The following is a 14,842-nucleotide window of genomic DNA, read 5'->3' on the forward strand; positions in this document are numbered from 1 at the left end:
GCTTACTAGCCGGCCGCACTGTCATGTTTTATTGGTCATGTTTACTGGCAGCTGACATACGTGTGATGACTGAATTGAATAAAAGGAAAAATATTGAATGTGTGCCAGGACACCTATAGTACGGTAATGCGCAACTAAATGCGTGATATTTCTCTTGGTATGTTATTTATTTGGTCGTATTTCTGTCCGGCTATTGTGGCGATGTCATTTGTAGTGGTTAGGTGAGGTGCTACACACACTTTTTAGTCATTCGTAAAGTGACTAAAAAGCTATAAAGACGTTAATCATTAAAAGCGTTTCCTTGAAATGTTTGTTCACTTAGATGTACAGAAATTAAAGGTATTATAATATATATATATTATATATGGTCTGAACACAACATAACGTTACTGTGAAATTACCACATCAAACGTGACGTGCTGACATGGATGCAGATTTATTTTTAAGAAGCTTCCCAATGGAAACATCGACTAGACTAAGGTTGTTTGCACCTTGTGCAATGCGGAATTGGTTTTAAAAAAACTTTCTATCAACATGTAGTGGTCTAGCTTTAGTTGAAACCAGTAAATTTGTATTGGCACCTAATGTATTATGGCTCCTGTATGACATATCGCTTGTTACTCCCTAACTCTTTGTAAGTCGCTTTGGATAAAAGCGTCTGCTAAATGACTAAATGTAAATGTACTGTAGGAGCTCTTCCAGTCTCAAGTACCACCTAAACGCAAATCATCCCTTAGCTAATGCGGAAGTAAACACAAGTACATCTTATTGAACATCATTTATTTTCATCACCAATTATCATAGTAGAATAGCTTTCTCAAGCAGTTTGTGATGCATTTTGGAAACAGGAGATGAGCCCCTGGTCTAATAAGCCACCTGGCTTGAGACACCCGTTCTCAAAGACTTACTTTTAGTCATTATTTGGGTAGCACACATATTCTGTATGCCTTCGGCAGAATTCAAATGAGCCATCTTAATCTAGATTAATTCCAAGATTAATCTAGATTAAAAAAAATTAATCCATGCCCACCACTAATATATATATATATATATATACTGTTTACCTTTAATTTATAAGCAAAGAACATTTATTAATCTTTGTTAAAGCTATTGTTATTACGATATTATAGTTTAACTGCAAAAATTCATTAATTTTATTTATTAATTAGTGTTCATTTCTAGTGTAAGTGAACAAATGGAATTTAAGGTAATTTATATATTTTTTGCATTACGATGACAATTGTGACCCTGGATCACAAAACCAGTCTTAAGTAGCAGGGGAACATTTTTTAGTTAAAACGAAAAATACATTGTATGGGTCAAAATGATAGATTTTTCTTTTATGCCAAAAATAAATAGGATATAAAGTAAAGATCGTGTTTCATGGAGACATTTTGTTACTTCCTATGGTAAATATATAAAAACTTTATTTTTGTGAGTGGATGGCCAGTAACAGTGCCTCTTATTAACAACTTCAAAGGCAATTTTCTCAATATTTTTCACCCTCAGATTTCAGAGTCTTTAACTGTTATATCTCTGCCAGATATATTATCATATCCTAACAACCCATACATCAATAGAAAGCTCAATTATTCAGCTTTCAAATTATATAAAAATCTTGATTTCTAAAAATGTACACATCAGACTGGTTTTGTTGTCCAGGGTTAAAATTATGGATGATAATGCAATCAATCTGACTGGTATTTGATATTATCATGTATTATTTTCTGGTAAAATCCAAGCTTCTCATCACAAATTATAATTTATTATTGATGTTAATGATATAATGGCCTGAATATAACAAAATGTGATAAATATGGGTTTAAAAACCAGTGCATTTGACAGTATAAATCCCTTAAGTTTATTATGACTAATGTGACATAAATCGGTTAAATATATACCGTGAAGTCTATGGCCACAATAGACCACACCCACACACACAGAGACACTATTTCACCCCAACCCTTTACATGTCGTCAGCACACATAATAAATTCAAAAGGAGTTTACACATGTATGGTACCATTACAGTTATTAGAGGCGAAGAAGTTGGTCGGAAAAGATGTGCCTGTATTTAAAATAACTTATTCCATTTAAAATAGAGAAAAAATAGGAACCTTTTAAACTTACAAGCATGGAATAGCAGTAGAAATGTGTGTTCCCATTTCCTGAAATTCTTAACTACATATGGCAATCCCTATAGTATAGACACCCCTATAAGGGTGAAACGTTTGACCTTGGCACAGAGAAACTTATGTCCATGCATAGAAAACACACTTTGAAATATTTAAAATTCAAGCAAAAACAAAATATTTAAAATAACTATTTTCCACTCCATTGCTACACTTTGTCGTGTTAACAGCCTCTGCCAAGAAACCTTGTGGATAAAATATATTTCAACAACCTTAAAATGCACCATGTACAGGGTCCATGATTAAACATATATAATATGACCTAGTACTAATCCAATTCACACAATATAAGAGCTGCAAATCAACTTATTTACTGCAAAATAATATTAAAATTGATATAAAAATTATATTGCATTTCATGTACACTCACTTTTCATTTTATGCATTTAGATACAATGCCATTTTCATAATTCATACCTCAAATTTTATGTAAATAAATAGCTTAACATAATTCAGAGAACACCTAAACTGCCCAAGCCCTCCCAATTCTACACTACTTAACAAAAAGTGTGACACAATAATACACTATAGTAACAAAAGGGTAACTGGATAGAGATGCTTGACCAGGACAAAGTCCTATGAATATAGAAAGAAAAAGATGATCAAGTGACATTGAGCAACACCATCAAAAAGCTCCTTCTGAGTTTTTAAGACCCCAATTTACTGTCTAATGATGCTTGGATGGGTAAAAGTGGGCTTTACTTTCCCCCAGTGACAAAACGATTAGGGCTGAACATGATGCTGGACCACCAGACTGGTAGAGACCAGACAGGGACTCTCCTGTTGGCAGTGACCATAAACAAGGAAGACAGAAGTCCCAGTTTCTGCAGGGTAACTACTAAGTGAAGTTTGCGCTCCCATGTGGTGGCACCCGTGAGAGTCCTGGGTTCAGCGGGGTGGAGGAAGTTGATAAGGGGAGGAATGTCCATTATGAAGAGGCTACACTTCAAGCTTTTGAAGCTTATTGCCTCTTACGCAAAGCTGTTATATCAACTGAACGTAGCTCATTGAACGTTCATCTCTGCTGCTCGAGAACTCAGGAAGCTGAAGGGTTCTGTGTTTCCATTGCCGTTGGTTCCTGAACCAAATAATGTGAAGAATATTTTCAAAAAACAGGCATTTTTAGCTGGATGTTAGAGTAAAAAATCTTACATTTTTAACTGACCTAAAAAGGTTTTATCTCAATCCTTCAACTAACTGACAGTATTTGATATACATCTTGATATTTCTGTAATTTATCATTTTCCAAGATTTTTTTTAAACAGAAAAACCCTAATTTCTAAGTTTCCAAACATATTCTAAATAATAGCTAATATTAACATTGTGACAATATTAAAATCAAAACATATTTATATGAAATATAAAAATATTCAAAGATTGTTTCCAGACCACCAAAAAAAGACAAGAGAGATGTTGTTCATCTACACCACTACAAAAATTTCTACTAAGAGCTACTTGACATTCAATATATAGCCCAGTCCCTTTAACTAAGTTGTTCTAATAGGAGACTTTTCACAGCTACTGACCTCTGTCTGATTTTCTGCAGATCCTGGATTTGTGCCCTCTTCAGAAGACACCTCCATCTTCTCTTCATCCAACCCCTTGCGTTCCTCTATGCCGTGCTCGGCCTCCCACTCCTGCAGCACCTCATCCAGGTTGAAACGTCGACGGTAATTCACAAAAAAGTTTTTCACTTGAACCACAGACTTGTTACCGATCACATCCGAAATGGCTTGGAAATCCCGCCCATACTTCCTTATTGCTGAGAAAGACAACAGGAGATTATACAGATTGAGACTCAAATATTGAACTTCCATAACCTCAAGTAATGTGAAGTAAATCTTGTTTACCTTGTACTGCAAGCAGCTGCTCTTCTGTGGTCCAACGGGTATTAAATTTCTGATTAACCTGAGGGGTGTATAAAAATATACATATCAACTTTATTCATGAACTAAAAAATAAACAAGACGACCATCTATATTAAAATGTTTAGTTGTGAGAAATTTTGAAACTGAATATTTTTACCTCAGAGGGCTTGAATTCATCCACACCTGTGTCCAATTTATCTCTGAGGGCACTATTGTGCTGTTTAACGGTCTGAATCTACAAAAATATGTTAGTGTTAAGTACGTCTACATTTCTTTTTGACAGATTGATATCTGCCCAAAGTCTCATATCAAACTGAGACAAAATTAAGATGAGAAGTATTGACTCTATTACCTGTCGTTTTATGGCGATGAGCTCCATATCGATCTGTCTCAGAAGGCTAACTGCAGCAGAGCCCGTGCTGGACATTGCAGTCACATCGCTGGAGTTTAAGTGCATCCCTTTGGGAGGTTTCTTCTTTGCCCTGTGTAGGTTTCTGCCAGCTGGTCCCTGTGGCTCCTTCTTAACATGCATTGGTTTTTCTGCAGGGTTTGGTGGCTGAAACAGTGGAAACATACAGATAGTAAACCTTGGAGTTGCTTCAGAGTTTTATTTACTTATCACAAGCTGTCCAGTTTATTGAGGAACTAAATGCATTGATGATCTCACTTTAAAGACCCAATGCACAATGCATAACGGAACCAAGTAGGGATGGGCATTTTTCAATAATTCACAATATTCACAAATATTCATATATTCGTTTATTTAAATTTACATTTATGCATTCCGGCCCAGCAAACGCGAGGTTCTGGAATGCTGCCATCTATGACGACATTGATTGATAACCGCCTCCATAGAAAAATATCAATGACTTCTTATCTAGTCCCGCATTACAGAACCAGTGGCGTGGAACCAGATAGAGCGAGCACGTAATAAACAAACATGCCGTGAAAGATAGCAAAATGTTTTGGAAAAATACAGTTGCTGCAGAACATTCCTTCAGATTCCGGTATTAGGAATGGGGGGTTACGTTTATTTTTAAAGACGTTAGAACATGGAGCGTTTGTTCGTTTCATTTCTCAGTGGATTTCTTCGTGAACAAGGCACAGGTCGACTCGAAGCGTTCGTGCACATCCCTAGAAACAAATACACTAAAGGACACTACATTCCAATAGATACATTCATTTGTTCTACCTTTTGGCTGTAAAACCAAACTCCTGAACCTTGGCTACACCTGACACCCGTTTCAGTGTTTGACAAGTAACAGTGTTTGACTAGCTTTTCTAAAGCAACTGTTAAGAAGGTAGCCCATCACTCAAACATTTCCATGGCGATGCGGCGCTGCTTATCATGTGACACACCGCAGAGCCACATCAGCTGTACAACTGATATTTTGCTTTTACATCATTTTTCTTTTTTACTCAAAATATTCACAGACTTGGTAACTATGTCATGAAATATCTAATATTCCGATGGTCAAATATGTGCATGTGTTTTGTTGTTTAAACACTTTTATAATGATCGCGTTAGTTGAGCTAATTCATGTGAATTCATCCATTTCTCTCATAAAACACAAATGAAGTTCCTGGTGAACTGGTAGAAGAATAGAGTGGTCTGAACAATCGCTTACATTGCAGATACTTTGTTTCTGATGTGAATAAAACGCATACGTCAAATTATATTTGAGGATATTGTTATTGCTGCTTCCATAGACATCAGTGTGTATTTAACAAACTCTAGATTAGGGTTGGGCCGTTAGCGGGCTGGCATCATGGTTCCCCTGCATGACGTAATTTTCGTCATCAGGCGGTTCTGCGGTCGTACGGAATTCCCGTACGCGTAAATTACGACAAATGTTGACAGCCAAGTCTAAAGTATGAGATTCTGCTCATGTGTCGAGCTCGTCCATTCACTGTTTTCTGCGGTGGAGTACTTGTCGAAAAGAACGCTGTCTTGAAAACTGGTCGCAAAATGCAATTTGGTGGCAGTCTTGAGCCCTGATATAATTGCTTTTAATGTTTTGGCAGATGGCCATCCAGCAAACTAATATAACCCTGTTCCCCGATGTCATCGTCCGTCATGATGTTTCACAGTAGGCACACGCCCAACCCACCTCAAGATGTATTATGTGCTTGTAGGCACGTTCATTTGTCTGAAACCTACAATAAACATTACAAGCACTGCACAGTTGTGATATGTGACAGAATTGAGTCGGTCTCTGGCTCAGTGCCAGCCAAAGCGCTTAATGTTATTATCACACCGGTGTGATTGTACGCGTCAAAGTAAACGTGTTAAATTATGAAAAGTTAATTTAAGACATAAAGGATGGGCTGGAACTTTGCAGTTGACGGAAATCCGTCGTAGCGACAGATAACTTTAGTCCATGTAATTATACAGTGGAATTTTCATTCAATTTCATTAAAATAATATATATTTTAATACAGACAGTTTGATCGGACAAACACGCCTGCCTCTAAGAAAACTTCTGGTGTTTGTTGATCGGTCTGGCAAGTCGCTAATAATGTTACTATTTTTATTTTTTATTTAAATTTATATTTTGTGGTTTAATACTTGTATAAGTAATGGATCATTTAAGTTTAGGCCAAGTAACGGTTCTTCAACTGGTAACCGAAATATAAAACTGGCAAGACTTTTAACTTAATAGCTAATGTTATTTACTTCTTTTCTTTTTTTGGCTTGTTACCAGAAATAATCTACATAGACTCTATTCTTTGCAGATGTGTACCGGAAGTAAAGTTTGGGCTACAAAAGCGTGAATGCGCAGTAACCTTTTTTATGTTGTTGCTTTGAAACCGTCATAAAAAGGCAGAAAACATGTGCTCAAAGTGATCAATGATGTGGGCAAGCAAAATTCTGATATTTACACAATAGATAATTTTTACATGAACAATACAACAGACTGAAAACATTTTATACCTTTTGCGGAACTGCTGGTTTGGGTTCTTGTTTCTCAAGTCCAGACGTTCCCTAAAAAAAGAAAACATGACTGATCACTGGAGACACGACACCATATATTTAAATGCAACAAAAAGAAAACAAATCAGTTTCACATTTTTACACAAATGACTTTCATCCCGATAATGTAAATACACAACTTGCACTCCGCTGTTAAAAAAGTAGGACAATAAGGTATTTATAAAAAAACGTGCCAGATTATATTACCTCTTTCTTTTCTTCTTTATTTGGCTCAGATTCAGCATTGCCTGGAGAAATGCATCTATTTTCTTCTGCCTCTTCATCACTAGCAGAAGACACTTAATATTTTACTTTTATTCTAAAACAACATCATAACATATCTTTGATCAAGATTTTAACTGTACTAAAAATAATACAGATAAAGACAGTTGTGACAAGCATCCGATGAATACATTCATGCCAAGCTAACCTTTCCTCTCTTTCTCTCTTCTGTTTCCGTGCGTGACGGTCCATCACACTGGTTTTGCTGCGTGTTTTCTTCCACGAGTAATAGAATCTAACCAGGCTTGCAATTGACTTGTCTGGAAGCTGGTATGAAAAAACATTAATTAAATACATAAGCAATTTAAACAACCGACATACTATAAGCATCGTTATTCTTCATGATTAAAGCTGTCAGCGATTCATTTGCTGCCAAGCCAGTGCATTTGGTTTAAGACCTCATTTGGACTTCATATGCAACAGTGACTGTCCTTCAATACGCTTAATGTTTGCGACAGCTCATGTTATGTTGTAATGGTGAATCTGGTTTATGCCATCACACTCACCATCTGCTGAATGCGATGAAACGTCTTTCCGTGAAAGCTGAAACCTTGTTCAAAAAGCACCTTGTCCTCCACTGTCCACTCATCTGGAAAAGGGGTGAAGTTGGGAAGATCTGCCAAAGACTTTTCAATGTTGTGTTTGTGCCAAAACAGCATGCCTAATGCCTGTTAAACACAGAAAGCCTGATTGTAAGACCCATGTTTATCAGAATCTAACCAAAATGTCAGAATGGGATTACTGCACATGGGGCCAGATTTACGAAACAGGGCAAATTAGCAAGAGACCACAATTTCAAAACAGCGCAGATGGGAGTGGAAATTTCTGCAGGTGGTTTACTGAACAGGAGCACAATAAAAACAGAGGGGCATATCTCATTAAACAGCACAAATCAGGGGATTAAATATGGATACAAATACCAGTAGTTTGACCAACACAGTAAATCGTGCTCATTGAATCAAGGGATTAATTGAAATACACTCCTACCATAAATTACAATCCACGCCTTTTCACCATCACAGTCATTTTTTTAATACCAGAGGATATGTTTGCACTGGTGCAAGCTGTTAATAAATCTGGCCCATGCAATGTTAAAATGACAAGTTATGTTGTTTAACGCTGTGAGATGTTGATTACAGATATCTAGTAATGCTGTGACAAATATTGCACCTTTTCCTGTACATGCATGCTAAAAATGATTGATGTGATTTAGAACATTTCTTACACTTTTCCTTAACAGAAAAACACAAACAAAAGTATTCCCATTTCTGCCCTTTAAAGTCGAATACAATACTTCAAACAAGATAACTTTACCTGTTCCATATTGTACCCATGTTTTTCTTTGGCTATTGCAATGTACTCATCCACTGTAACAAATAAAAAAATCAATCTTCAAAACATAACTTTAAACTTGAAATGTGTCAAATATCTTGGGCAACAAATAACAAAATAATTATTTTTGCTATTATTTCCAAAAGGCCACTGTGCAATAAATTTAAGCCAATATCAGGAACCAAACATTTTTGACCAGTGAGTTTAAGCTATTTCCAGTTATTCGCTATAAGTTGGTAAAAAAAACTCTTTATTCTAGCGATATTGGCTGAAAAATTACTTTATTCATTTTGAATTGTTGTCGGTCAAAGATGTTTGAAACAAAAAGTACAAATTTCAGAATCAACCAACAAATAGCTTATTTGTTAATAAATAAAATAATGTAAATAAAAGCTTAGCTAAAGGGGTCATATGACACAAATATTGTATAATTTGTTTTAGATGTAATGCAATGTGTATACGCGATATAAGGTTCAAAAACACAGTTTTTTCCACATACCGTGCATGTTTGTATCTCCTCTTTGCCCTGCCTCTCAGAAACATCGTTTTTAAAAAAAGCTCATCGCTCTGTACAGCGAGGTGATCTATGATTGGCCAGTTAACCAGTGGGTAGTGATTGGTCAAATACTGCAAGCATGTGACGGAAATGTAACGTCTCTTATCATATTTAGAACATCAAGTTCCAAAGCAATTGTACTGACAGTTATGCCCACCTTACTTGCGTATACATTTGGGTGGTCTTAGTCCTCTAAGTAATACCACGAACTGACCTAAATTTGTGGGGGTCTGGTTACACGAGGCATTTCGTGCAGGTCTGGGTGAGAATTCACTTTTAGATAGAATGCATCTTTTGTTTTGACACTTTAATTTTCCAAGGGCAACTTATAACACACCGAAGACACATTTTAGCGCCATATGACCCTTTAACTTATGGTCCATAACAGTAGTATTATTTGAATTAAAAAAGTATTGTAACGTAAAAATGACACACATTTGCACAAACAGCAAACTATTGTAAATTTACAAGAAATGGCAATATTTAATAATGAGTGTTTGTTAATGCTGGTTTATGATTTAGAGACTGATACTCACATTTGGCCTCTGGTATACTCTGGCTCGGAAACCACACCAACATTCCGAGATTCTCTCTCTCTTGGCTTGCCTTTGCTACTTCTGATGAAGAATAAAAATACAGCAGTGCATTAAACAGGAGAACAGGGATCCATTTTTTTAACAAACTCTATGTTTATTCGAAAACATGTTGATGCTAATAGCCTCACAACAACCAATAAAACATCTATCTAACTCATAGATAAAACTCTGATATGGAGGATTGTATAACCACATGATGAAATTGGAAACTTAGAATACACAAGAACGTTTTTTCTTCGTATTTTTTAATCCATTCTCTAGACAGTTATACTGCACAGCCAGTGATGACAATGATCAGGTGCTCGTTTCATGCGTCAGTCAACGAACAACAAAGTTTTACTAGCCTAATTATCGCTATCAACCATAACAATAACAGAGTACCTAATATTTCGTATGTTAGAAACGAGAAAAACAATCAAATGTTATTCCAGTGTCTAGTCTTCATACACACGGACATTGAGACAAACTATTTCAACAACGGACCGTGTTTGAGGCTATTACACCGTCCACCCTATGCTGCCAATGAAGCTTCTAACACTGAAAATTAACAAACCAGGATCATAATCGGGAACAACCGCCTGATACTGTGGTCCAACTCGCATCCCGCCCGCACCTTACGTGTGACAAAAGGACAAATTAGAAGAGTTAAACATGTTCATCAGAAGTGTGTTAACTTGTGAAAAGGGACCGAGGCTACCACCATGACTTACCATGCTCGTCATCACTTGAGGAACCCGAACTTCCTTCCTCCCATGAATTGTTACTGTTCCCATTTGAAGTCAAACTTTTGCCCGGGTTACTTACAGAGTTTCTGCCCCTTCGTTTACCCGTTATCTCGTGGGTGCCCTTCTCTAACATTGCAGGCATCTCGACGATAAAACGCAAAGCGAGCTTGAAGGAACTTCGACTCGGATGCTGCTCGCTACAGCTAAGCTAACTCAGCTCAACTGCTCTGATCTGAACAAATAACACCGTCCTGCACTGACGCAAACTCCCCACACTAATAATATAAGACTACGAAGACTTGAGAAGGCACACCAAACGCATAATAGTTTATCCTGCCACGTTATTAAGTAAAGTTTGCCTATAGATGCATTTAAAAGCACATAGGGATGTAGTGCTAGCAGTGCGGTCGCTGTAGCGTTAGCTCTCTCTCTCTTTCTCTCTCTATCTCTCGCTCTCTCTCTCGCAGTCGCTCTCTGATTGATCTGCTTGAGCTCCAGCAAACGTCAGTTCCTCTTCAAGACATGAAGTTCTCTAGAAAATAATAAATAACTTGGTTGTTTTTTGACCTTTTGCCAAATCCGTTTCGATGTAGAATATTATATAAAATAATCAGGTTCTTCAGTGAAGCCCTAAGAGAATATACCAGGGCAACGATAAAAAAAACATATTACAATGCATAGTGATGAATCGTTTTTTATTTATTTAAAAAGAGTATTTAATTGGCCTGTAAAAGTATCTAAACTGTTTAATGTGTATAAAGTATATAAATAAAGTAGACAATTTATTATATGTTTTATATTGATGTGTATTCTACGTGTATGTGGGGGATTGCTTGAATGGATAGTTCATCCCAAAATGAATCATTTACTCACCATCTTGTCATTTGAAATCTACATGACTTTCTTTTGCAAAATGCAAAAATAGCCTTTATATTTTCAAGAAAGTTGTTAACCAAACAGCGTTGGAGAGCCATTAACTTTTATGCACACAAAACCAATGCAAGTAAATGGGTGCCACTTAACAGCATTCTTCAAAATCACGTATTTAGTGTTTTGCAGAAAAAAGAAAGTCATACAGGTTTGAGACAGTCATACAGGTTTGAAATGAGAGGAGGTTGAGAAAACGATGACAGAATTTTCGTTTTGGGGTGAACAATCCCTAAAAGCACAACTAGTAGTTTATGCACTGGCCTTTTTTTACCTTATTGTATTTAAAGGTCTATTTGAAAAATTATATTTGAAAAATTAAATGAAAGATTATGAGATCTTGAGCACATTACTGAAATAAACGTGAAGCACTATGGATCTGCAGATACATTGTGGTGAGAAAGCAAGCTTTTGAGTGTGACATTTAACTCAAAACTTGAAATATAAACTTTCAGAGAATGTATTTTACCACCATCTGTTTCTATTTACCTAAAGCCCTGTTGATAGAGTTTAGACATATCAGAAGGATACAATATCAGTCTATACATGTTTACATAAAAAAGGAAATGAATGTGCAAACATATTTGTAAAACAAAAGTGTTTTTGAGAGACAATCTTTTTTAGGATTTCTGTGAATTAAAGTGCACAGTCCGAAAGCATTAATACCCAAAGGGTATAGGGATGGCTCTTCACAGAGCACAAAATGTGAAGTTATTTAATTTACTATGTACCATGGAAAATCATCCTTTTCAAATAAAAAGAGATTAAACCACCAAATACTAACATCTTTTTTCATGGTAGCCTAAGGTTGACCTTTGCGTATAATTTCTCATTTAATAATTGGGTAATAGGCCTACCCAAACTACAAATAAATGACAAGCATTAAATGAGCCATTAAAAGTGATAAAATACAAAATAAAGTAAAATTTTAATTAGGCCTAATATGTTTAGTGTCGTTTATTATACTGTAACATGTTCGACACATTGTTCACATTTGATGAAAAGATATATGAATGTATTAATAGCCTCTTTTATAACTTATTAATAAAGTAAATACGTTGAATTCTTAGACATATTATGACCATTTTAACATAGTTTTTTATAGTTAAAAATATATTTTTCTGAAACATGCAATCATAAACCGCTAGATGGCAAACGTGACTGCCGGTAAAAATCCTTTGACATTGGCTTTGTTTCATGGTCACTGAACGCTTCATTCAAACATTCCTATAGAAACCCGGTCATATTACGTATTAGGCTATTTTACGGGTTTTCTTACAATAATTATCTTATTTGGGTAATCTTGCCTTTTATTTTTAAAATCAATAACTCTGATTTATTTACGCACAGCACTAAGATTCAAGTTCAACTCTACAAACATGTTTACACACACAATAGATTTTTTGAAGCAAACGCAAAACCATTTTTAAATAACTAGTCTATACAGAAATAATTTCACGAAAAACCGGTCTGATGGATCGTCGCGTGTAAGCAAACATGTTTCGGTTTGTGCAATATTATGTAACGCGAGTCGTGCTGAATGTACTGAATGTGCGGGGGTCACTCGATAGTGCCCAAACAGACGCACACATGTCGCTCTACACTAATAAGGCAAAGTTGGAGGCACTTTGTACCCTTGTGACGTGCGCGCGTATCCAATAGAACAGACCTTGGCGATAGGCGCAAACAAACATGGGCTGTCTAGCATATATAAACTCTGGCATGAGTTTGTAGTGGGGTTTGAAGGCGGTGAGCTCGATCGGTTTTAGACTCTTAAATTACATGACATTAATTATTTCGTCCGACCTTCTGAACTAATCTACCCGAAGATAGGAGGTCTCGATTATTTATAATCGATCTAACAGAGACCCAAATAGTTGATGTATAGTAAATGATTTATAGATGTTTAATGTCAGCTTTGGCTACACTGAACGTCCAGTAAATAAACTTTGAGGACGCAGTCGATTGTACCGTCCGCAATCTATTTATATCCAAAAACGTTCAATTAACAGCGCAATGCCGTTGGATCTGGGATTATACGACAGTCGTGCGGACTATAAATCCCAAACGCAATGCCAAAAAACCTCGTTTGCGTTCTATCAGGCTGTACGGGACCTGTTACCGGTGTGGGTCCTGGAGGACATGCGGACAATGGAGGTGTTTCATTGGGAAGAGGACGGACGGGCGTGCGCGTATTCCCCGTCGGAGGCTTTTCTGTACGCGCTGGTGCACGATCACCAGCAGTACGCACGTTACCTGCTAAATAGATTCTCCGTGCGCGCGTTGGAGATGCCCAGCAGAAGTTTCTGCTGCTGCCAAGCATCCACTTCGCCGCACCTCGCCATAGCCGTCCGCTACAATCGCATCAACGTCCTCAAAATGATCATGGACACCATCAAAGACTTCACAGACTGCGAGAGGCAGAGTTATCTGAACCGGCATGGGTGTTTCCACACGGATGGCAGCAAGACCGCACTGCATCTCGCATGTGATCTGGTGCGCCCGGAGTGTTTGATTTTGTTGCTTGGACACGGCGCGTCTCCTTACGCAACCGACGTGACGGGGAACATGCCCCTGGACGGTTTACTCAACCAGATCTGTCAGAGTCACTTTGACATGCGGAGTAAGCACATTTGCCTAGGCTACCTCATTTTATTTATGCCCAAATTTCGTTTCCAGACGAAGAGACAGTTGCTGGACAATGCAGTTATGTGGAAGGACCTCATTGGAGAGCAGGCGTTTTGCTGGCTTTCTGGATCATCACCTCCTTCGTTGTTTGTTCAGGCCATGCAGAAACTCAGCCAACAGTCTGTACCCATAGAGCAACTGAACTCGCTGCCTGAGTTTCTGAAGCCTCTTGGCTTCAGACTGGATCAAGCTTAATGCGAACTGAATAATGCACGTTGTTTGACTCCTGTAGTTGTCTTGACATATTCAGGCTAAATGAATGTTGGGAATTATTTGTACATATGTGTATAGTTTGGTGCACACGCTGTCATTGCCTGGACATCTGTAAAAAATATATATTAATATAATTTTTCAAGTTGTTGCCTTTGTGTTCTGTACATCAACGCTACATAATTCAGGGTACATCCATATGCTTTTAAATATCACACAGATGTTTCTCCTCTGTTTTCACATGAATGTTACCAAAAGTTTGGACACACCTGTTCAATCTTGTTTATTATTACAGGGCACCCACCTTTGCCTAACTTACAACTGTGCATATTCTTTGCATTCGATTTAACTGCTTCATGAGGTATCCAGCTGGGATGCAATTCAAACAGTATCTAGACAGTTGACAGGTACTCTGATCCTTGGCTACTATTTTTGCTGACTCGTATCACAATACATCAGCACAATGTATGTTCATCTACAAGACTAACTTCTG

General features: G+C 37.1%; 2 protein-coding genes across 2 annotated transcripts; one reads left to right on the top strand and one right to left on the bottom strand.

Moving 5' to 3' along the window:
* Positions 1 to 1,749: 1,749 nt before the first annotated feature.
* On the bottom strand, positions 1,750 to 11,170 carry rcor1 (REST corepressor 1). Its single transcript, XM_056767562.1, has 13 exons — positions 10,510 to 11,170; positions 10,353 to 10,412; positions 9,740 to 9,820; positions 8,630 to 8,682; positions 7,822 to 7,983; positions 7,464 to 7,582; positions 7,241 to 7,319; positions 6,995 to 7,045; positions 4,412 to 4,615; positions 4,217 to 4,294; positions 4,042 to 4,099; positions 3,718 to 3,953; positions 1,750 to 3,269 (listed from the first exon to the last, which is right to left on the bottom strand). The coding sequence occupies exons 1-13, from the start codon at positions 10,664 to 10,666 to the stop codon at positions 3,228 to 3,230; spliced, it is 1,380 nt and encodes a 459-aa protein (XP_056623540.1). The 5' UTR covers positions 10,667 to 11,170; the 3' UTR covers positions 1,750 to 3,227.
* Positions 11,171 to 12,580: 1,410 nt separating this feature from the next.
* Positions 12,581 to 14,490, top strand: ankrd9 (ankyrin repeat domain 9). Its single transcript, XM_056767563.1, has one exon. The coding sequence runs from the start codon at positions 13,468 to 13,470 to the stop codon at positions 14,332 to 14,334; it is 867 nt and encodes a 288-aa protein (XP_056623541.1). The 5' UTR covers positions 12,581 to 13,467; the 3' UTR covers positions 14,335 to 14,490.
* The last annotated feature ends 352 nt before the right edge of the window (positions 14,491 to 14,842 follow it).

Source organism: Triplophysa dalaica, chromosome 15, assembly GCF_015846415.1.
Source record: "Triplophysa dalaica isolate WHDGS20190420 chromosome 15, ASM1584641v1, whole genome shotgun sequence".
Taxonomy (NCBI): domain Eukaryota; kingdom Metazoa; phylum Chordata; class Actinopteri; order Cypriniformes; family Nemacheilidae; genus Triplophysa; species Triplophysa dalaica.

What these genes read in the sequence shown, in the direction of transcription:
- ankrd9 (XM_056767563.1), top strand. Translation starts at nt 13,468, where the DNA reads ATGCCGTTGGATCTGGGATTATACGACAGTCGTGCGGACTATAAATCC.
- rcor1 (XM_056767562.1), bottom strand. Translation starts at nt 10,666, where the DNA reads ATGCCTGCAATGTTAGAGAAGGGCACCCACGAGATAACGGGTAAACGA. An exon ending in GAGTATACCAGAGGCCAAAT is followed by an intron (nt 8,683 to 9,739) that starts GTGAGTATCAGT and finishes TATTTGTTACAG; the next exon opens with TGGATGAGTACATTGCAATA. An exon ending in AACCAGCAGTTCCGCAAAAG is followed by an intron (nt 4,616 to 6,994) that starts GTATAAAATGTT and finishes CCACTGTTTCAG; the next exon opens with CCACCAAACCCTGCAGAAAA.